This window comes from Drosophila yakuba, chromosome X (genome assembly GCF_016746365.2).
Source record: "Drosophila yakuba strain Tai18E2 chromosome X, Prin_Dyak_Tai18E2_2.1, whole genome shotgun sequence".
NCBI classification, from domain to species: domain Eukaryota; kingdom Metazoa; phylum Arthropoda; class Insecta; order Diptera; family Drosophilidae; genus Drosophila; species Drosophila yakuba.
This window is the reverse complement of record NC_052526.2, coordinates 20,526,402-20,550,177: the sequence shown is the minus strand read 5'-3', so window position 1 is coordinate 20,550,177 and position 23,776 is coordinate 20,526,402. Positions and strand designations below refer to the sequence as shown.

Genomic DNA, 23,776 nt, shown 5'->3' with positions numbered 1-23,776 from the left:
AGAGGGGTAACTGCAGGCGGAACAAGAAGTCATTTCTTTTAAGCTCAGCGGAGGCACTTTGCCAGGTGCATTTTGAACTCGCCGCCTTTTGCCTGGACGCACAGTGGGACATGTGTAAAAAAAGAAGGGAAAAACTAAAACAGCTGAAAATAACAAACCAAAGTAAAATACACTCTAAAATGGTCTTGCCCATAACTTTCAGAATGAATGGTTAAAGTGTAGAAAGACTACGAGATCAGTGTTTATTAAATTTCATCACCTTATATGAACATGTAACCATAACTTTGTATGCACTATTATTTTATAATATGTATAATAATAATTATAATATAATATTTGTGTCAGTACTATCAACTTATAAATATATATTTGCAATAGCGACTTCAATATATTGAAAACAATTGGCAGCAAAGGCACCAAGTGCTCACATTATTGCAAATTTTGTGGATTTGGTTAATGCCTTTACCCTTTAACCATCTTTTTCCTATGGATAACTGTTCTTCTACATCCAGCACTCTTTTAGGGCCTTCCAAAAAATCCTTGTTACATTTTTGCTCCTTCAAGTTAAATTATTTTTATTTCCCACATTATTTGCTGCTGCCTCTAGCAATTTTTTGGTTATTTATTTATGCATGTAACATACCACACACTTACCTACTTACCCTCTTCCATCTCCACAGAGGCCGCTTCTCTTTTTATTTTGTATTTTGTATTTTTTATTTTTGGTTTCATTTCATTTCCTCGGCTTACTTTCTTGCTTCCTTCATGATGCGTTTTCCCCGCACCGCCGGCGCAATTCTAATGGGAATTTACAATTTTTCACCAAAAAGCGAGCTTTTCCTCCTGCTTTCCGCCAGCGTTGTTTCTTGCATAAAATGAAATTGTATTGCATTTTCCCCCATTTTTTGTGTTTGCTGCTTTATGGCTGGACACAGAATTGCTGCCTCGGCACTAGAGCACCAATGAGTGCACTGCGCGAAAGTACGAAAATCTAACCATCATTTTTGGAAATCGTTGGAGGTATACATTCAAACCAGAGTTTCACTTTGATAGGATGTGTGACCAGATGTCCAACATATTCCGAATCCCAACAGATATTAAATTTATAATTTATAATAATTTATAATATTGATGTGAGAAAGGGCCAGGGCACAATTCAAACTGTTTTTATTTTAATAGTTTAATAGTTTCTACCTGTGTACTACTAGGCATCAGCTCCAGTTACTGCTACTCCAGTTGAAAGTTGCCGCTGTCTTGGGCTTGGCTTTTTATGTCCATTGCTCGCCACTCTCCAGTGAAGCACAATGGAAAATCGCGAGAGCAACATGAAAATTTATGATGCATTTCTTTAGCTGTCCCTCACCGTTTTCCTATTCCCCCCTTTTTTTGTTGCCTGCTGCCTGCTGTTTGCTGCTCAGTACAGTACTCCCTCGCTCAACTCGTTTCTGTCGCAAGTCAGGCTTTCAAATTATTGCAAACTTAAGTGAAATTTATATAATTGTAATGGAATTTATATTAGATTTTTTCTTTGCTCCACTAAGGGAAACTGACAAATGGTTGGATGCAGCCCAACGAGCTCCCAGTCCATAGGGAATACCATTGTCAACGGCTTCATCTCGTCCTCGTTCTTGTTCCCATTCCCATTCCCGTTCCCGTTCCCATTCTTTTATTTATTTTGTTTACATTTTGTTCGGCCAGATGGCAGAAAATCTGTGACACAGATTCCGTTTTATTTATTTCGATTACTTAAGCTCAAGAATCATAAAAATAGTTTGAGTGAGCCAAGAAAGGAGAAAGGAGGCGCAAGTGGAAGTGGACGTGGAGGTGGACGTGGAGGTGGAGGTGGAGAAAGAGACAGAGACAGAAATTAGCTGGAGCTTAAGCTCGGACAAATAAAAGAAATTGAAAGGATCTCAACGGGCGAAAGGATGTCTGAACTGAACTTTCAACAGCAAGAGCAAACTTATTTGATTGAGAGCAGTGCAAAATTGACATTTATTGTGGAGGGTAAAAATAAGTGGCGAAGTGGGAAGTGAGCTTGCGAAGTCGAATGAAGATGTTGAAAGTGAGATAAAGTGGCGGCAAATGTAAATGGTCAAGGGGCAACTGAAGTCTCAACGATGTCTCACTCTGTTTACTTGGAAAGCAGAATATGCAATTTGTTAAGCTTAGGAAGGTGTGGAATTTATTTAAGTTTTTTTAAGTTTTAGAAGTGACTTTCAGCTATGTGATTGGTCCAATTACGTTTGGCAACATAGTGACCAGCTGTTTTCAGTAAGTAAAATAAATAAAATAAAAATTTGTTTTTCAAAAGATTGCGTTTCTTTTCACATTTAAAATTTAAAAACAGATTTTGCCTGTCTGAGCAGTACTTTAAGGTGATGAGAGTTATAGATTGGTAGATAAGAAACCAATGGCAGTAGAGGCAGCAGCATACAAAAGACTTTGGGAATCCCAAGTGAGGAGTAGGCTTTCGGCTTTCAGATGTTTTCCTTTTTTGTGGCCATCATTTGTGGATGTTGGATAATAGAGAAAAGAAAAGTGTGGCAAAATGCGAGCAAATAGTTTTCCGCCTGCCGCCGCCGTTACAATAGATTTTCTGAGGGTAGATTAAGGGCGGCGGCGTCTTCTTTATCAATTTTATCTGTGAAATATATTTCCGAAACATTTGCCATTATATTTGCATTAGTAGCCACAGCTTCCGCTTCCCCTTCCCCTTCTCGCCTTAACTATGAAATGTGCCTCAATTCCAAATCCTTGCTTTCTTTTTTGTTGGCCTACGGAAAAAATGTTTTTGCCATTCCTGCACTTGAAAAAAATACCCGCCTAATTCCGTTTTTATAGTGAAATTTAATCAAACTAGGATTAATCTCTTGAGTAATATTCAATTGGGTATATTGTCAGGTTTTTTGTTTTGGGGAGTTGAATAAAATACCTTGCTAATTAGCATGGCCACAATTTACAGATGGGATCAATTTAAATAAGTCATCTTTAAAAAAAAACATATATTTTGTACAATACGTAAAATATTTAAAATTGGTCAGAAAATGAAATGTTTTTCTATATGTGGGCATGTCGTGCTGGACAGTTTGACGCCAATAATAAGAAAAAGGACGCAGCCGAGGCATTCATAGAACTATCTTCGCACACCACGCCACATACATATATGTACATATGTATATACGAGTATAGCCACTATATATATGTGTGTGGTCTATTCCCCAGCGGAAACTGCTTATCACACATTTCCACACAGCCTCGCAAAATCACACACACACACACACACACACACACAACGAAAGCAAATACAATACAGGAGGAAAACCCAAAAAGAAAAAGAAATACACTATGGTGCGGAAAAGGGGAGTCGACTAGTAGAGTAATAGCACAAAGAATGATGCGTAGACATGATTTCCGTGCGGTTGATTTCGCTCTCTGTCTTCCTTTTTACCGGCACACTGCTTTCGATGCAAGGCGGAAATTGTTAAATGGAAATTTTCATAAATTTCGAATAGCATGGGGTAGCAGCTGGATGGATCGGTTTCAGCGGAGGAACTTGGCCTGCAAATTGTGTTACTGTCGCATATCTTTTAGAAACATTATTCTTCTGCTAGCTTAGATGATATTGGGCACAGTCTTTAAAGAATGGCGTTTGAAGTCACAGATTTAGACTTTTAAGTTCAGCTCAATGTTAATTGCATTTCTTCACTAAACAAGGGTCATCGTATATTTCATAGACAAACTAAAATTTCTGGAAAAGACACGTTTTTGTACAAATATATTAAGCAAGCATCTTTTTTAGTCTTTTCTTATTGTACCTCTGAGTTTCCCATTCGCAATTCTTCACGTCTCCTCTCCTTTATTTTCTGAGGTTTTTTGTTTTTTTCTCATATTTCTTAGAGCCCAAGCTCCACTGTTTTTAGAAGGACTTCCTGCTGCGAAACTATGCGCTTGGGGATTTAGTTTCTGGTACCTTTTTGTGCGTTATCTGCATGATTTTGCATGCGGAGGCAGAAGAGTGCCGAGCGGCGATAGGGACTTTCAAAGGAGCAGGAGCAGGAGCAGGAGGCTGCCTGAAGTAGCATGTAATTCATCTTATTCCCCAAAGACAACCACACCAGCGACAAAGGAGACACGGACGCTTGAGCTTACAATTCCGGCGGGTAAATTTCTCGCGCAGATGGGCGTGCAGGAAAATCCGGAGGAAAGGCGAGCAAAACAGGAGACAGTCGAAGGCGTTGCTGTCGTCGCATTTTGTGCGTGTCTCCATTGGGACATAAATGCCATTTGTGGCATGGGGCAGGTTCAGACCAGACACGCGCCTCATTATGTGCCACCCAGCTACTGCTCCACTACCCTCCTGCCCTCCTCCGCTCCTCCGCTTCTCCGCTCCTCCTCCAGACCCAATCCCAATCCCCAATCTCCTTTTGACGCATAAAATGCGTAATGAATTTTAGATTTCATTTCAATGGCTCACAGAAAGAAAGTTATGGCCACAGGCGCTCGAGGATTTGGGTTTCCTTGGAAATAACGCCCCCGCCATTCCACCTTTTCCTGCTTTTCCTGCTTTTCCCGCTTTTCCGCCTTGCCGCCCACCGGCAACTTTTATTTGACCGTTAAGTGCGTGAAGAGCAGCCGCCAAGTGTTTAGTCCAATGGTCTGCAAATAGTTTTAGGTGATTCCCCAACTGGGTGTCGCGACAAGTGCCATCAGTAAAACTCCCACGCCCCACAAACGGTTAGGGATATGGGTGTAAATGTTTAAGCTTCAAGATTGAAGGTGTCAAATATGAGTGAAAAATACATTTTAGCCAACAAACTGCTTAAAGCTTATTTGTAATTAAAATGTCTTAAAGTTAAAGCGCGTGCATTATGTGTCTCGTTAGTTTGTATGTTATGTTTAATGGCAAAATATAAGCAAATAGTAAGCAATTGGCAACTTTGTAACACTAAAGCAACAAATTATTCTAGTCAAAAAACGGTGCAACACAAAAAAAGAAGTAACTCAATCACTCAATCAATTAGAGCCACATTTTAGTGGCAAACAACAAAATGGAAACTCTCTTCACCTCGATTTCCCTCTGTGCGTTGCACTTGAACCTCAGGCCACGCCTTCTTTCCGCAGGGAGGGCGGGGAAGGCGTAACTATTCAAACAGCATTGAGCATAATTTTTCATTCAGGGTCGTTGCCTGGGCTCTGTTCCCATTTTCAAACGCTGCGGCTTCGTTTTTATTATCTGCTGCAGAGCAGACAAAACCCCACTTTTTTCGCCCGCAAACATAATTTTTCTTGCTTCTAATGCCAGATAAACGCAGACAAGAAGTAAAAAACACGAGGCCACCAGAATAAAAAAGTTAAAAAATAGTACAAAATACCAAAAAAAAAAAAAACTAGTGGAAAACTGGAAAACTGAAAGCCAAGAAAACGAAAACGAAGTTGGCAAAAAGTTCCTTAACCCCACAGCACAGCAGCCATCATATTATTTTCAACATTTATTTGCCATGCGTAAATAAAAAAAATAAATATATATATATATATATATATATATATATATGTATATGTATACATATATATGTACATGAGGGAAGGGCGGATTTTTTGTGCACTTTTCAAAGGCAAAAGTGGTAAAGTAAAATGGCTTTTCCAAGCCGCCAACCACCCCCTCCCATTTCTCACCCACTCCACCAATAATAAATGCAAAACTGCACCGGGCAAGGAGGATTGCATTTTAGGTAAACATAGAGCCTGGCAAAGGAGCTGCTCTGGGAATTGGGAAACTGTTTTCTGCGGGAATGGAGAGCGTGGAGTGGGGAGTGGGGAGTGGTGTAGAAGTGGAAGTGGGTGGCTGCGGGTTAAATGGGACGGGGGCACTGCGGGGTTAAGGCGTGTCCTGGCGCTTGTCCAATTGACGTAAATCGTGCACAAGTTTTGGCAGCCAAAATGACTGCGGCTAAAGCTGGAGACGAGACAGCCAGAAAGAGAGGGGCAGACGAGCGGAGAGTGAGACGGGTGAACAGGCGGAGAAAGAGAGGGAACGAAAGGCAAGAGGTCAGCAAACTTGGTGGCTCACAGGCTGCCGCAACACCCATCGATTCTCGCATTTCACTAGCTGTAATTTAAATATGTATCGTCTTGAAAAGTTAAGCTATTGGTGTAAAATAGGAATAAATGGGTTATAGTGTTAAAAATAAGATTGGAACATAATAAGGTTGGAAAATGTGTAATATATTAAAAATAAACTAATAGCATTTTCATGTAGCACCTGACAAGTATCCGAAAATAAATGAAATGTGGTGGTGCAAAACTTGCTTTTCTAAAAAAATGTTATGTAAGCAAGAGTTAAGATCACAAAGGCTCTTCTAAAATTATCATACTGGTGAACACAGCTTGTTTCCATAAAATTTTTGTACAAAACAGAGCAAAGTTTGGTTTTTAAACCTGTAAATTGGGTTAATTTTTTCACCTCTAAATTTTGAAGCGTTTAGTTCTATTTTCATCGATATGGATCAGTCGAACTCTGAGGTATCGATGGTCGATGGTCAGACGGAGTCCAAAGACCCAAGAAGGGGTCTAAAAACCGATTCCGGATTCAGTTCGGCGGTAAGCAGCGAAACCTCCGTGCAGCCAGTGGCCACGCCCTGTCTGCTCCGCCTCCGATTGTCGCAGCAGAGGGTGGCGACCGAACGTCACGTCGGCTTCCATGCTGGCGTTATCGATAACGAGCACTTGAATCGGCGCAAATCGAAGTGCTGCTGCATCTATCGAAAGCCGCATCCTTTCGGCGAGAGCTCGTCCTCCACGGACGACGAGTGCGAACACTGTTTCGGTCATCCGGAGGTGAGAGCTCGAAATCGCCTGGAAAAGCAGCGCAGGCGGGAGCAGCAAAACGGGTGCAGCTGCTGTCATCATCACCATCATACACGCCGTAATCGGAATAATCGAACGCCTATCGAAGAGATCGCACAGCATAAGGACGATAAACCGGCCGAAGAGGAAGCGAAATCGGTTGTTAATACTGAAAGCCCTTTACATCTTTTAAAGGAGAAGACTGTTTAAACATCTAATTATCCTCAGTGTAGGCAAGAAAAAAAATAATACAAATTTCCACTTCGAGTAACTTTTGTAGAGATTGATTTAAATTGTATTATCGTAAGTGTAAGTGCCCGATTTCCAAATTAGGAACAAAAGAGCGAAAGATAGGTGACGAGGCGAACAGTATGGATAAAGTTTTGTATCTCTGAGAATGATGATCCTTTAAACAAATATATTTAGCTTTCGAGCCCGAGGCTTAAAATCTTTGCTGTTAAATAGTACATGCACTTATCCTGTTTTACATGCTTGTATTAATTGCTTTTGGCAAATCACTTTCATATATACGTCCAGACAGTTCGATTAGAAGAGATTTAGTACAAGTCCGTTTTCAATAACTCGTTCAATGAAAATAATTCTCAACATATGGACTTGACTCAAAGAGATAAGATCATTTAAATATGTTAAGTACAGCAGAGGTTCTAAATCTGATCTGGTCGTAGAGCAACTGCTGCTGTTTTTTTTGGAAACAGATAACATTTATAAGGGTTTTGATATAATCCAGGCATTTTTAGGATATTTTCAATTACACCTTCTGAAGTTTCTCACATTTCAACCCGTTTAAACACATAGTATGTATATGTACATCTCGAGCAAGAGTCCAGAAAGTGCTCTTGTTCCCTGATCTTTATGGACAGTGTTCTAACTTAATTAATTTTTTCACGCCACATCTTTCACTGTTTCTCTAGCAGTTTTCGCAGGCAGCGGAAAGCCGAAGAAAGCCCGCTTAGAAAATGCTATCCTGTTCCTGTCACTCAGCGGGCAGAAAACCGCAAAAAACTGTCACACGCCCCGCCCCGCACCGCCCCGCCCTCTCCAGCAGTCACGCCTACCTATACAGTGGCGCGGGAGAGGGGGGCGGTAGGTTTTCAACATGTTTACGCCCCAGAATTTCCTTTCCCATGCCGAGGAAGCGCCATCGTGTGTCTATTGATTGATTATGCGAACTGTCTGCGCGAACTTGTAACTAGATTAATGAACTTTTTGCCGTGGATGCAGTGCAGCAGAGATGCTTGTGGGGAAACCCCCTTTGAATGGCATCCCCACACCCCCATGCGAAATCCCTCTTGAAAGCAGCACTCTATTTGAACTCCGTCACTGTGTGGAGTGGGGGGAAAATTTAAGTTGCCAGCGAAGCGAATGTGGAACTCGATGAGGCGGGCGGAAAATGGGAAATGGGAAATGGAAGCGTTGCTGTGCTGATGGCTTTGTGGTTGTCGCCCTGTCATTCTAATCCCTAATTCCAGTTGCGTTTGCAGCTCTATTTTAAATTGAAATATCAGATGCAGATCTACCCAGAAATCTTTACAATTCAAGTTTCCATTGTGCACTAGAATAATTTCCAAAAATTGTTAAAAAAAATAATAAAATTATTTTCTGCAACACATTTTTCAGCTTGCAATGTGAACCAGTTTTAAAGCCTTCTATTGTATTTAATTTTTTCGTATTTCTGCCTTTATTCTTGCTGTTCTCGTTGAATGAAATTATTCGATGTATTTTAAGCTTATTTTTTAGAATTACCCCTTCCACATTTAATTACATAATTCATTTCGGCGATTTAACATTACTTAATTCACAGTTACGGCTGCTGTTCCGACTCCTCGTCTAGTTTCAATTCCCTGTTTAATCTGCGAAATATTTCTGTTGCCAAATGAAGCTGCGGCTGACAGGGGCGTGGTGAAAGGGGCTGCAGGCCTCCTGCAAAGGGGGTTATGCAATCCCGAGCACATGGCATGACACAAATTTTGTGGGAAGAAAATATTAAAAAAAAAAAAAAAAAACTCGTACAAAAAAGTGGAGCGAAATATTTCTGTTTTGGTTTTTGCGCTCCTTCTGCCAAATTTTGAACCCCTATGTGTGTGTGTCGGTGTGCTTGTGTGTGTGTCTCTGTGTGGCATTAAGCCACAACTCAATATGTGCGCCAGTGTGAGTGCGTATCTGTGTGAGCCAGTCGCGTTAGTCGTTTTTATGAGGTCTCTTGGCGCTTGATTCCGCGGCCCCAAGCCGCATTTGAAGTGCCTCCGCAGCAAGAGGAAAATATATATCATATATATGATATATATATATATATATACATATATGATTTGCATAACTCATACATGTGTGGCCATATCCCCATACGAGTGTATGCCGTATAGCTCTTGCCTTTTTAACTTGGTCAATGGGTCGCCGTCAACGAAGCTGAATGTTTCCTCTTCTCACATTATTTATTTTCCCTCCTTCTTTTTCTTTTTTTTTTTTTGTGCTGCGCTCTGCTCTTTTCTCCGCTTTTTCAGTTTTAGGCAGGACGCTGCGCGAAAGGACGAAGGATCTGTGCAAGGCAAATTGCTCCTTCTTCTTCAATGATTAAGTTGATGAGGCCGCGGATGACATCAAAAAATGGTTGCTTTGAACATGAAACAAATGCAAGAAATAAAAGGGGACAAATTATGAAGACATACATACATATATCCTTCAGCAAACGCATGAAACAAATAAAGGAGCTCTTTACGCTTGAATTGCACTTAGCTTTTGGTGAATTTAGGAGCAAGCTTATATTCTGTCCTCAATAGATACCGATGAACTCCCAAATCACATATGTACATAGATATGTATATAAATCAGAAATGGGAATTTTTCAAATTTTGTGTTTCATCAAAATGATTGGCAAGTAAGTAAGTGTAAGCTTAATATTTTCTTTTAGTCCCATAATTAAAACGATCGATTAATTAACTGAAAGATAAAATGTAATCGGGGTAGTCCCATTTTCGACAAGAGCAACAAGTTAGCGCCATAAACTCTGCTCTAATATCACTCACTAAGTGCCATTTAAATTAATCCAAAGCCAGCTTGGGGGTCAGAAAATAGGGCAAATGATGGCCAACACCTTGTTTCTGTTGGCCATAATCCCCGAATAGCTTTGAGGTCAGCAATAAACAATTTGCGAGCAATTCCACAAAAATATTGTGGTTAAATGTAGGAAAATGTAGGAAATGTGCTAGAAGCCCAAAGGACCCGAAACTCAAAAGACTCGGAAAATGAACCACAATTAAAGGGGATGGAGCTGGGATTTTTTAAGAGGGGAGTGGTATCTGCTTTGGGGCTCGCTTTTTACCCGCTTTTCCACCGCTTTCCCTTGACCAGATACAAATAATGAGGCAGACCACAACAATTACAGCAAACAACAAACAAACAAACAAACAGAGCAAATAAAAGCGGAGCAAATAAAAAATATAAATCTGTAAAAAATAAAAAAGCAATTGAGGCAAAGGAAGCTGGGAAAACACTGGCACGAGTTGGTACGGGTATATGCGTTTGTGGCAAAGTGAATAATTTCTTTTTAATTTCCACTTAAGTGACTTTTAAATGCTTCACATACCGAAAAGGAAAGGGGACTCGGCGGGGTGCGGTAAATGCAAGGAAGCCAAGGTGGCAAGTAGGGAAGGAGAGTGACGAATGGGGCCGAAAAAGAGGAAAAATCGGGAAAAGTGGGAAAAGTGGGAAAAGCCAGCCAGACGACACGTCACTTTGACGCCCTCTGGTGTTGGAAATTGGCAGGCAAATGGAATACTCGGCGAGGGGCTGGACAGGGGGGGCGTGACAGGTGTTGACTGGCGGCTGACCCCGTGTTTGATTTTCCCCCAAGTCACCTTTCCTACTCAGGCTTATGCCCGTCTTACTTCCGCCTTCTTTGTGACTTGTTAATTCACTCACCAATTAATATAATTATATTGCCACCCCTTTTTGAGCGTCTTTTAATATTTGCCAAGCACGTGTTTCTCCGTTTATTTCAATTAAATGGGCGTTTTAAATTCAATTATGCGTTGAAAGTCTATCCTCCTACTGAATATTTAATTAGATTTCTCTTATATCAATTTAAATCTACTTAAAATTAAACGATGTATTCATTTCATTTTGCCTAAACAAAATAACCGCCTTTCATCTAAACTCATTACCCATTCCTCATATTTTTATTTCAGGCTCTTCATCGTATCATTTGACTACCTCATGATTTCCAAATTTAACGCCCGCACTTATTTTTCCTTGCCGTTTATGTAATTGACTTCATTGCCAACAATCGATTCAAGTACAAAAGCAGCCTTCTTCCTTTGTGCCCATCACTTGGGCTTCCTGGCACTTTTCCCTGTTATTTATGGATCACAATTTGAAGGCTTTTGAGCAATTTTTGAGTATCGAAATGAATCCCACTTGAGAACGCACAAAAAAATTCGTAAATGTGATATGCAAATGGGGTCGAAAGTGGAGGCTGTGGATGGGGGCAACATCGACAGCTGAGTCAGCGACGAGAACAACAAATAAAAAACAGTGAAAATGCTGCATATACGGTAAAATAATGGCAGGAAAAAGTTGGGGGAAAATTTGAAGAAGGGAGAAAAAGAAAGTCGTGCGTGTTTACCTTATAATTGTTTGGCAATTTATCGTTGTTAAAGGTACACGCAAGTTACTGCCAAAATCAAGAAGTGTTTTTAATTTATGTGTGCTAGATACTTGATACATTTTCATAAATACTTCAAAACTTGTATCCTATACTATGCATAATAAAATTAATTCCCAATGTTTAACGTTATATTACGCATACGCCCTGAACTACATATTTAACTTACTTAACAAGAGCATTTATACCACGAAAAGTTAAAAAAAAATAATTGGCTAAGTATGCATTCAGTTTCCCTAATTAACACATCCAAAGCCACTTAGTTCCTCCAGAGCCACCGAACCCAAGTTGCGCATACGCCCCGTGCATCAGAAGGGGCAAGCAAAGCTGGCCAAAAAGGGCAAACCGTAAACATAAATAAATAACAATAAACAACAATAAAAATTGACTCCTCGTGGCATTCCTCCTCTGCCACTCTGACCAACACAAATCATGGGAGCAAATCATGCGAGGCACCAAAAACATACACACCCTGAGTTCGAGTCACGGGGGTCGGAGGTCATCTTTACGCTGATGTCTATGACATTATCAGCAGAATTTATTAAATGACAGACACATAAATATATAATATATTAGGCCATAAATATATGGGGCAGGCAGGAGAAGGACTTAGATAGCTGCTGGTTGTGCGACCACAGGTCGACCAGCAAGATACCCTGGAAATGTGAGTTGCCACCGCCTGCATTACATAGTACATTCCACCAATTATTAAGCCACATGCAGCGAACTGAATATATTTCCTTTGTGCGGGGTATTTCAGTGAAAAAATCCAACCAGACAGGAGCAGCAAAAAAAGAATACATAAAAACGAATTACAATATTTTAATTTGATGTTATTATTATCGCGCACACATGCTACACATTCACCCTACCCCTCAATATTATATACATTTTTTTTTTTTGATATTTTATTTATTTTCTAATGGGTTTGGGGAGTGCAAAAATAATGGCAAAAAAGTGGCTAAACCACACACACATGTATTTCTGCCGGGGGTGTGCTATACAAACGAAATTATTGACATCTAAATTAGAGGAATTTGGGGCCTCTGGCACTCTTTTTTGCTATTTGGGTGCTTCGCTTTCGCTTAATTTCGATTTTATTCCGTTTGATGTTGCCCCGCGATTGGAAGTGTTGTTTAAATGCAAATAAATCTTGATTCAAGGAAAATTCGACTTCGCCGTTTACTTCTCGCCCTGCTTATCACACATCCGCTGTTAAGCGTTTTAAAGTCGAAGTTAATTCGCTTATTTAAATGAAGGTTGTCCTTAAAACCACTTTTTTTTAATGGAAATTATTATTTGTGTCTATAATATGCTTTTACTTTATAATTTTTCCGAATTATCTCTCTGCGAATACAATTTGTTACTGAATGAAGAATATAGATTTAAGTTTTTCTGGGCTGGCCAGAAAAATAAGGGAAAATCCCTATGCAACGCCCATGCCCCCTGTGTGTGAGTGTGTGTGTGTGTGTGTGTGCGAGAGGCGCTTATGTCTTTGTTTGCTACGTGGCCTGCTTTTCCCGCCCCCCTTTGCGCCCCACCCCTGCCGCATTTCCCAGCCCCTCTGCTTACTGCCCCTCTGTTTACTCCTTACAATCAGTTACAGTCTCAGCTGTCAATAGATTGTTGACATTTTTTCCTTTATACTTTCGCTTCGGCGAAAGAGACGGCAGCAGGGGTTGTGGAAAGAGAGGGGTAGAAGTGTTGTTTGGGCCATGTTCCGTTGGCCGTTTTTTCCTTTTTTTGTTTACTGCTTAAATCTGCCAATTTACTCGTTTACGTTTAGGCTTTGTGCGTGTGTGCGCGGCAAACTGGGAGGAAAAGCGGGCCACATGTGTGCGGAAAATTAATATCTGTGTCATTTTTTGGGTTAATAAGGCCAAATTGAGTATATGTGCGAGACACACTTAATTATCATCATATTTATGGCCGTCACGGGGCGACACTTTTGGGTCCCGTGTCCTGCGTACATTTCCCACGCTTTTCCTCGTTTTTTATGCCCGTTTATTATGATTACGGGTAATTAGGTCTAATTTCAAATAGGGCGATGGCGATATGTTATCAAAGCCTCCAGTCGAGGGCGAACTTTTTGTCTATGGGAGTTTTAATATTTCAAGACAACTTTAAGAACTTACTAGATGCTCTGCATTATTTAAAAAATATTATAAGACTATAAGATAAGAAAGGCAGTTTTCTAATTTCCACTTACTCCATCATCAACATTATTGTTCAAAGTGGTTAATGGAAATTGCCCTTACTGTTTCTGCAACTTTCGCTGAGGCTCCCTGTCTATTTCCTGGTGTCGATGATAAAGTAGATTAGAGGCAATTTAGCATTCGTCGGAAAATGACTGTTGAGAAGCCATCGACAGATGTCTGTCGTCGTCCCGGCCATAATATATGTGGCTGTATAAGTAGGTTCCCCTCTATATCTTTGCCGATGTCTCAGGTCAGTGCGAATGTCTAATCTCCGGGCTGACTGTCTAATCGCATTTGATGATGACTCGACTTGACTCCACTTGATTCGATTCCATTCGATTCGATTCCATTCCATTCGACTCACTCACTTCGATTCAATGCGACTTGACTTTTCCCGGCTTTCCCCCCCCGCGCTTCCCTGGGAAAATCCGGACTTAATCAATCATTGGCACCCCGCCTTTGCGCTCTCGTTCGCTTCCTGAACTTATCTATTCGGTTTCAATTAATTTTCCAGCTTTTATGCCAGCTGCATTGGCCACAAAATTTTGTTTGGCCAAAAGTTAAGGTTTGATTGGGGAATCCCTCAACTTTGAACTGACCGAAAACCCAGGCAATCGAAAGTTTGTCAAGTGTTTAGGGCAAAAGTTCGAAAGTGACCTGAAAAGTGTGTTCGGGGAAATTTGATTCGATTAGATGGGATTTTTGGTCTTGCTACTCGCTATTGCTTTTGTTTTATTATTTTGCGTATTTTTCAACCTTTGTTGAACAATATTTTGCGGCTCAAAGTTTTCCTCTACCTTTTCTTATGACAGGGACACAGGTGCAAACAGAAAGTAAAACAACACGAACAGCAGCCTCAGAATATACATAAAAAAGTTTGTCATGCCCGAGGAAAAGCGGGAAAAAGCCAGCACATGCATGTTTTTGTGTATATTAAAACTGAAAACGCTGAAAAACGCCTGGGCATCAGGAAAAGTCCCGTCTTCGGGTTCAATGCTACTGTCTGCGCCTTACAAGCTCCCTTCAGGTGCGCATATATATGCATGATCATGTCTGGATTAGCTTAATGAAAGCAAAGACTCTGGCGAACAACAGCTGATGGGAAAGCCGGGAAAGCCGGGAAAGCTGGAAAAGCTGGGAAGCTGCTAGAATGTTAACAGTCAGCGCCAAGAAAATGCTGTCACGCAAAACACTGAGACGCTGACAAAGTACGTTTTCTCCTTGCTTGTTTCGCAAGTGGAAGTTCGTCGAAACAGCGCGGTTATACTCTGAGTTTTTGTTTATAATTATAGATTCAGATACATTTAGTTTATTAAACGAAAATTCGAGCAATAAAATCCATGTCTCTTTATAGTTTTGGGTAATTTTATGCCTAACTATCATAGATATTTTAACTAACATCTTTCAAACTGGAATCTTCTTTTGTACTTTCATGTAAGTGTTACTGTTTTATTGATCTTAAGTTTAAAGCAGTTATTTTTGACTTATTTCCTTGACTTGCATCCTTTAACATTTTGAGTTTGTTATGAGAATGAACATTTTCCGCTCGTAAAGGGCACTTAAAGGGCGACTTTAGCCGCGTTTTCCTTCCCAACATGTGCTTACATGTGTGTAAGCGCATTTTGCAACGTGTTAGGGGCTCTGACATGCTGACGGCAACATGCAACACAAGCCACCGAGCGCAGCAGCAACATCAGCAGCACATACGTGCAACGTATCAGCAACGGCAACGGCAACGGCAAGGGGGAAATGGGAAAATGGGGAAACGGGGAAAGCCTTAGCTACCAGCCATGAAAATCCTTCAGAGTCGCGTCGAAACATCCGCGTGACGACGTCATCGTCGTCGTCATCGTCCTTGTCTTCTATTGTTGCTGTTGTAGCCAGTGTTGCTGTTGTTTCTGCTGCTGCTGCTGCTGCTGCCGCTGGCAGACATTGCTGCAAAGATTTACCGAAAGTTTACAGCCTCAGACATTTGTTGTGGCTTTTATAAATTGTGTCTGTGCGTGGGTGCCAAGGTGTCTCCTCTGGGGGCGTTGTGGCTAAGGGGCGTGGCACGGCTGCCTTTGTTGCATTGCAGTAACAGCAGCAGCAACAGCAGCAACACGGAACACGTTAAGCGCATTGCCATTTGTGCCACATCACGGCAAACGGCGATGGAGGTCCTTCCTTGGTTCATGGGAATCCCCGCAGCTGGCACAAGTTGTTCAATTCAGCAAACAAAACAAGGCAGAGAATAAATAGAGAAAAATAAAAAAATACATACATACTCCTACATACATATAGAAGCAAAAATAAAACACGAAAAATAGCCTGCCTTTGTGCAAGCGAATGGCTTAAGCGGGATTTATCGGCATGCCGAAAGGTGAGTTCGATTGATTGCTCGATAAAGATGAGCGATGATTCGGGCTATTGTTATAAACGAAATTGTATGAAGCCTGTCGCTCAGTTAATTCTACAATTAATCAGAGTGGCTAAGCGGAACTTATTGTCAAAAGACTTTGCTCTTCTTATCCATTTGCAACACCTAAATAACTACGATCCCAAACAAAAAATTACTTAGCAACGTTAATTGAACGCAACGATTCATGATTGCGTGATAGTTTCCCCATTCTCTAAACTCAATCGCTGTGCCAAGTGGATGTACCTCGAGTCTTAATTTACAGACTCATTCGCGATTCGTGCATCCATCACGCATCAATTTTTCACATCTATCGATTACGCTTATTAATCATTCCCTTTCGATGCGATTCGATGCACCTTTGTCGACTCACTCGATGCTGAATCCTTCGGCTTAAGCGCTTTCAGTTTGTTAAATGCGCTGCTGGCGAATTGCATTCCCCCTTCCCCATTCCCCGTCGCCCGTTTCCCGTTACCAATTACCCTGCCATTTTCCACTTGCCACCCACACTTGCCGCCCACTTCCTGACAGGACACAGATGTTGCCACGGCCGTGCGACTGAGATGGATAGCTATGCTCGCGTTGTAATTAACATTAATTTCGCATAAACTTTGGCACATTGCGTATACGCCATGTGTGCGAGTGTCACTCGCAGTAATATTATCATACAGCATACACTGAGCATTCGGCAAACTGTATTCACATTTGAAATTATTATTTTAATAATTTTAATTTAATAAACTTTTTAAATCATGAGAATGCGCTACTAAATATGTGGTTATGTGTCTTGATATGCCATCCCATTGCTAGATAGGAGAACCCAAGCTCTGCACGTTTTTTCTCCCAGTGCTGAGGTGATACTAAATTGTCGTACCACACAAATTAACTGCGAGTACAATTGTTTTACACATTGTTGTCTGCGCTGTTTGCAAGCCAGCAGCAGGGAAATGGAAATCTTTATGTGTGGATACGTGCTTTATGAACACCATGCTTAACCCCACTGCAGCCCGGGGGTCTGCGTGCGTGTAAATGTGCAAACTGAAAGTTGAATTTTCCTCAATTAACCTTTTAAAACCCGGTTCTTGTTTGTTCTTTCACGCGAGCACTTCTTGACTGCTGATTTGCTGACAAAAATATTTTCTTCCTTTCTTTCAGGTGAGTTTTGCTACTGACGAAGTGTAATTTTCCCCCGGCAGGCTGTCAAATTGTGAAAACTCAATTAAAGCAAACGGTAAGCTATGAAAATCCGTCTTAAAGATGTCATCGAATCCGGGGATACAGCGGCTTTGGCCTATTTGCCATTTGCGGTTGGCTGCACTGCAAGCTGACAATTGCAGCTCAAAGCTCGGAAAGGAAAAGCGATACGAAATGGGAGGTGGGAAGTGGGGAAAATGCAGGGAAGCATGGTTAAGAAGAAGAAGTTGGATTCCTCCCCTCGAAACTAATGAAGTAAAAGCAAAGTAAAAGGGAGAAAGCCATAAACAAATGACGCATGCACGTGACTCAGCTCGCTTCTATTATTGCCGCCACGTTGCACGACAAGAATGTATGCAAGTTTCCAAAGAATGCCATTTATTCTTTACTCTTCATTTCTATTCTCATCTTTTTCATATATTTTATTTTAAAATATTAAGCATATTAGCTGATATAAACAAAGTACTTGCAAATTACAATCAAAATCGATTAAATAATAATTTTTCTTTTTAAATGTATAACAAAAAATATTTGAAAAATTACAAAAAAGTGGAGGATCTTATAAATATATTATATATATATTCAGAAGAGATTGCCATATTTTGACTTGACTTCGATTCTGCTGCAATAGACCGCACTTCCTCTGCGCCGGCACATTCCATTGTCGATTTGAGACTAAAGGAGTTGCCAGTGGGCGGTGGTGGCGGAGGGGGCGTGGCCGCAGGGAGTTTGCAGTCCTAGTCCGACTGTTGCCCTCTCCCTCTGCAGCGACTCCCCTCTCTTTTTACCCTCTAGTTGCATTTCGTTGTTCTACAGAGGCAACTTGAGTTGTGTTTGTGTTTTGCTTTGTCTTGTATGTTGACACATTTTTCTTTCGCATTTTCTTTTGCAGCTATGTGTGCCTATGTTCATGTGTGTGTGTGCCTGTGCGCGGCTGTGTGTGTGAAACCGGAAATTACAAATGCAACAAAATGTTCTCCAGAGTTTTGATCGTCGTATTGTTTCAGTGGCAGTCTAGAAATCCATTCTAAAGACGATATGATTCCATCATATAACTGTCAGGAAAATCTTATAATATCTACACATTTACTAGAAATCGTTGATAAAATGAGCTACTCAAGTAGCTCATGAAATCAGTTGTCAAAACTATATTTATTTTCTCTACCTTTGGTTTGACCAGTACCATTTCACATCGAGACGAGAACACATCACACACAATTCTCATTCGTAAAAAAAAACAGCATTTATATAGAGGTATACTAAAATTGAAAATTCCTAAATGGAAAGCAACGAGTACGACTGCGAGCTACCATCGACCTCGGGGGCATCGTGCAGGAACTCCAGGTCCGGGACTGGTATATCGGCCATCCTGGGCTTCGCCAAGTCGGAGTACTCCCTGGACACCCTGGACACGGAGGCGATGATGGCGAACGGGCGTCGTCTGGAGAGCGAAAACGATGGCAACGATACCGATGAGGAGGTCGAGATCTGCTTCACCCGCCTGAGCCTAATGCCCGACCGTGGCAGGCGTCTCTACATGGACTGCAAGCTGTCACTTCCGGCGGGCGGAAGTGTGCCCATGCGCGGCGGCGCAGAAGCCATTGCCACTTCGCCGCATGAGAGTACCAGTTCGCCGGAAGTTCGCTATGAGCGGCTAAGAAATACTGCAGTCGAGGTGCGGAAATACTGGAGATTGCAGAACCTGCCCATCACATGTCCGCTGAGCAGCTGCGATTTGATTTTCAATCCTGGGCAGCTTCTCAGTCACTGTCTGATGTGCCACGAGGGGATTCTGGTAATGGAAATGCAGGCCAAGGAGGCGAAGTGCCTGAAGATTTTTGGCAAATCCCTGCCAGAGGACAGGGGCAAGAGTAACTGTGTGGGCCTGCTCATCTACAAGAGTGTGAGGAAGGCGGCCCGGAACGCAAATCTACCCCGGATCTACAAGGATTGGGAAAGCCGTTTACCCATCCTGATAATGCTGTGGAAGACCTCCTGGGACTCGATGACCAGCGGTCCCCGGGTGACCCATATCTATAACCTCTGGCTGTTCTGTCCCCAGGCCCAAACGCCTTTGATGGTGACCGTGGAGACCGTAGAAAAGACCCCGGGGCTGCCACGTCGGCAGGTGCTGCAGACCTGTTCCAGCCCGGAGATCATGGAGAATTGCGACCTCCTTTCGGACAGTCCGTATTTCATGAGATTCACCCATCGCGAGATGAAGGACCACACCGAAGACTACACGCAGGACATCGACCTGCAGCTCACCATTGATGAGGATGCAACTAGAGAGGCGCCAAGTTTCCTCAGTGCTCAGAAGGAGGACACCACCTACGAGGATGAAATGGAAATAGAACTGGAGGAAAACGATAATATCAACGATAATGATGCGGTGTCCATTGAGAAACCAGAAGACACTCAACCCAACTAGACGCAATTTAGCAGCAAGATTTTTGGCATGATTTCTAATGCAAAATTCTTTGCTCTACTTTGATATAGTATCTAAAAATTGTTTCGCAAGTCTTTTTTTTTTGTAAACATTTTGGATCTCTTTACACTTGGACGCAAGACCATATTTCATAAGCAATTTAACATATGTGATCTTGTAAAATTTTCATCAAAATTTATAAGTAAATAACAAATTCATTTTTAAATTGATGCGGCGACAAAGTTGACTGAAAATGCCATTGATTTTGTAGGAATAGCAACATAGTTGACTTTCATGCAGAGCAAAGGTTTGCTTATGAAATTATTTAGATGAAAAACAAAGTGCGTGAAAAAAAGTAGTTTCGAACTGCAATTAAATCAGCCTTGTTATGTGTACATTTGCAAGTGCATCATCATTGTGAGTGCATTTGTAGTCAGACTGACAGCTTAATTTAATTATTCTTGAACACAAATGTTGTGGCAAACTCGCCCACTTAACCCGCTGTGTGTTTGCTTGGCCAAAATGCTGTTCGCTGGAAATTTTTCGCTTACGCCGCAGCGTATGCAACATGTTTGCCATGTGGGGCATGGTCGTCGTAAAGGGGGGGGGGGGGGGGGGGGGGGGGGGGGGGGGTGGTTCGGTTCGGTTTTGGTGTCCAGGTCGTTGGCAGCCATTAGCACAAATGTCGTCGCAAAAAGGGGGCGTGGCAGGCTGGAGGAGGAGTAACTGGAGTAACTGCATCAACAACTTTTTAACCAACTTGCCAGCCCAGACTAACAAGACCGCAGAAATTGTGGACATGGGTGCCAAAGGAGGGGGTGGAGCGGGGCTAAGGGGGCTGTGGCGGCAAACTAACTAACTCGATGCTTTCGCCCGGCACTTGTAATGTACCGTTATTGTTGCAACAGCACCGCCGGCGGTAAGAGGGGTGGGGTAGTAGGAGGTGGCTGCTTTGTCCGCGAAATACTTTTTTGTCCTTTTTATTCGGTTGCAAACAAAAAATGTAAGCTCAACTTCAGCTGCAGAGATTTTTCGGTCAGCGTTAATGCAGCAGTGTTAACCCCCCAAAGGCCCCTTGGCTTCACCCCGCCCCTCCCCGCCCCACCCTCTGTGGACCAGGGCCGCTGAACGCTTTATGAGCAATGCATGCGAGCACTGAGAGAAACGGGTAAGTAATAGGAAACTGAAGTGACGGAAACATGTTAAATCACATCTAGTAAGCTATTCAGTTTGAGTTTTAGTTTACTGCAAGACGAAAGTAATAATTCGAGAGCTTCTATTTAGAATATCCCTTTAAGTTACATTTTGCGATGCAAGTTTGCCTCTTTTTTTGGGGCAGTGAGTCCCCGCGGTCAGTTCCATTGCGGTCTGCTCATCTGTGTCCGTGTCTGCCAAGTTTTGGGGCCCTTGGTCCACACTCCACACTCCACACTGCCCCCTTCCCCGGCAGCTATGGTAAAATAGTTTGCAACTTTTTGTGTATGTACTACGGAGCACAGGGTCCCCTTTCGGACACTTTAAATTGCACACAAATTGGCAGAAATGGCTGTTGCCAGAGTTCCATTTTTGGCCGTTGCCTTTGACAATTTTTGCCCGGCAAAGTTGCTGTTTTCCACCCAAAAAAAAAAAAAAAAATAAAAAAGAACGCATTTTAATAAAACTAAGACAATAACGACTTTGTGTCTCCCTTTGTTCCCCGCTTATTTTTTTCAGCCATTTTAGCGACTTTTTGTCTAGTCTGGTCTTCGGAGAATTAAGTGCTGTGGTTTGATGTTGTCGTTGTCCAGGGGCAGCCGCAGAATAAGTGGCAATTCAACATTTGATTGGGCGGCGAGTCTGAGAAGTTTGTTTTGAAATATTACTCGGCAATCAGATAGCTGGCTTTAATTATGGTTTCAGCTTAATTTGTATATTTGCGAACTTAACTGGCGCAACATTCGGCATTCTATTTGTAATTGTTGCACAAATTGCAATTTGTACAATTTGTGCGGCTGTCTTGCTGGCCCTTAACAATTAATCATACAATTGCATTCAATTTATGATTATTTGCTTTCATGGCTTGTTGTTTTTCGCTTGAGCAGGCCAACTAACCAATTAAATAATGTAATTTCGATTCGCATTGCCTAATTTTTTGCCATTGCCGCACTTATTGTAGGTTTCGAATTCCATTGTTAATTTCTGTTTCTGTTTGAATTTAGGCTAACAATTTCAGTTGGTGATTGCGTGCGAAAATAATTGCCAATTCAATTAAATCAGCAAGCTCTGATTAATTCACTTTAAGCCATTACATTTCTTGCAGGTACTTTATTATTTAACTGCCTTGTGGTCTAATGTGCTTGTAAAATATGTATATACACCCCATTACCTTTCCTAACAATGGTGTTATTGTATTAAATCTTACTGTCATAGTTGGTAATTTTGAATACCGGAGTTGAGGTTTGTGAGGTTTCCAAATAAAGTGGAGTAAAGCAACAGAAAATATAACTTTAAAATAAGTCCCAAAATAATCCATCAAACATTGCCATTTATGTGCCGCTAACTGGTAATTTCTGGGTCACTTGCCCGGCCACGTTTCTCCGCAGCTCCAGTGCTCCAGAGCTCCGCCGTCCGCAGGAGCAGGACAATAAACGACAGCAGTCACCCTTTGTCCGGAGTCCGGAATGCGGAGCCGGAGTTCTCAGACCTGCGTCCCGCGTCCCGTGTCCTTTTCCCCGGACCTCTGCTCTTTTGCGCCACGCAGGCTGCATGAATTACGAGGTTAATTAGAAGTTTGACACGAGGCATGGGGCACTTACAATATGTACATGGAATAAATATATATGCGCACACAGGGTCCCAAAGTGGAGGCAGGAGGCTGGAGGATCTAGGATCCAGGATCCAGGATCCTGGTTCCGGGTAACTGGGGCAGGAGCAGCTGTCGTTGCAGTTCGAGGCACGTACGTGGCGCACACACACTCACGCACGAATGGTGGCCTGCATAAATAATGCAAGAGTGTGAAAAGACACACACCCACACACACAGACACACTGATGCTGGACAACATTTGCTTAGCTTTGCAGGCAGCAGTTTTCAATATCAGCCTAGCAACTGGGAAATGGAAAAGCCCCTACACCTTCGCATTCACACTGCCACGCCCATTTGGCCAGCTTGCACTTGTTTATCATTTATTACTGCAGTCGGAAAATCTGTTTCAGCTCCTTCTACATTTCACATTGTTTGTCTTCCGTATACGTATACTCGCTTTGCATGTTTTCCTAACATTCTGCCCCAGCATTTTGCCAGAGTTTTTTTTAGATTTTCACTCCTGCTGACACTTTTGCTGGCTGCTGAAAATGTTAAATTGAATGTGGCAAAGGTATTTTGCACGATGAAAATCTCAAATGTAATCGGAGGTAACGAAATTGTATTTATAAATGAAATTTGTGTCTTTCTGTGCAGAAATTTAACCGAGCTTCAAAGCACAGTATTTCTTTATAGTTTCCATTGCTTAAAGTGGCCTTATCCATTAAATTAACAAAGTGGTTGAATGCAGATCACTTGGATCATGGTTAATCTGCGCATCTTCGACTGGCTACCTGTGCATCCTCAAAGGGTTTCCTGTCATGCATTCAATCCCAGTGGTTTGGGCCTTAATTACTCGACACCTTGCAAGCTGTAAACCAATTTAACGCCACTTGAAGATTGCGCAAATTCGTGACACCCGAAGCAAAACGTTTTTAATGATGTTTGCAAATTTAATGCGTTCCTTAATTTAATAAATATAAATGCAGGCGCAGCAATTCAATTTCATAACCAGAAGTGGATGGCACACACAGACAGCCACACACACACAGGCACACAGACAAATGCAGCTGCAATTGCAGTCGTTGTTCAGTATGTTCGGAATATGTGTGTGCTTGTGTGTGCATGTGTGTGGGTGGTGTGGGTGGGTGTGCACCCCGTTTCTTGTTCGGTTGATAAAGTTCATTTACCTTTTGGCGTTTATCTAAATGTCCTCTCTCTTTCTGGCTGCCTCGCGCCGTCTCCCTCTTGC

The 23,776-nt window shown here is 41.9% G+C and overlaps 2 protein-coding genes, 1 long non-coding RNA gene and 1 pseudogene across 3 annotated transcripts; 2 read left to right on the top strand and 2 right to left on the bottom strand.

Annotated features, from left to right (window-relative positions):
• The first annotated feature begins 6,354 nt into the window (after window positions 1–6,354).
• LOC6526118 (E3 ubiquitin-protein ligase PPP1R11) lies at window positions 6,355–7,117 on the top strand. Its single transcript, XM_002101899.4, has one exon. It carries the CDS (start codon window positions 6,502–6,504, stop codon window positions 7,054–7,056), a length of 555 nt encoding a protein of 184 aa, XP_002101935.1. The 5' UTR covers window positions 6,355–6,501; the 3' UTR covers window positions 7,057–7,117.
• A 1,404-nt stretch (window positions 7,118–8,521) lies between these two features.
• On the bottom strand, window positions 8,522–10,238 carry LOC120322389. Its single transcript, XR_005562189.2, has 2 exons — window positions 9,535–10,238; window positions 8,522–9,475 (listed from the first exon to the last, which is right to left on the bottom strand). It is a non-coding gene; the product is annotated as an uncharacterized LOC120322389 (long non-coding RNA).
• Window positions 10,239–18,484: 8,246 nt separating this feature from the next.
• Window positions 18,485–19,972, top strand: LOC6526117. Its single transcript, XM_002101898.4, has one exon. It carries the CDS (start codon window positions 18,594–18,596, stop codon window positions 19,743–19,745), a length of 1,152 nt encoding a protein of 383 aa, XP_002101934.1. The 5' UTR covers window positions 18,485–18,593; the 3' UTR covers window positions 19,746–19,972.
• Window positions 19,973–21,999: 2,027 nt separating this feature from the next.
• LOC26534475 lies at window positions 22,000–22,849 on the bottom strand (annotated as a pseudogene).
• Between the last annotated feature and the right edge of the window lie 927 nt (window positions 22,850–23,776).

Coding starts and splice junctions, on each gene's coding strand:
- LOC6526118 (XM_002101899.4), top strand. CDS start 6,502: ATGGATCAGTCGAACTCTGAGGTATCGATGGTCGATGGTCAGACGGAG.
- LOC6526117 (XM_002101898.4), top strand. CDS start 18,594: ATGGAAAGCAACGAGTACGACTGCGAGCTACCATCGACCTCGGGGGCA.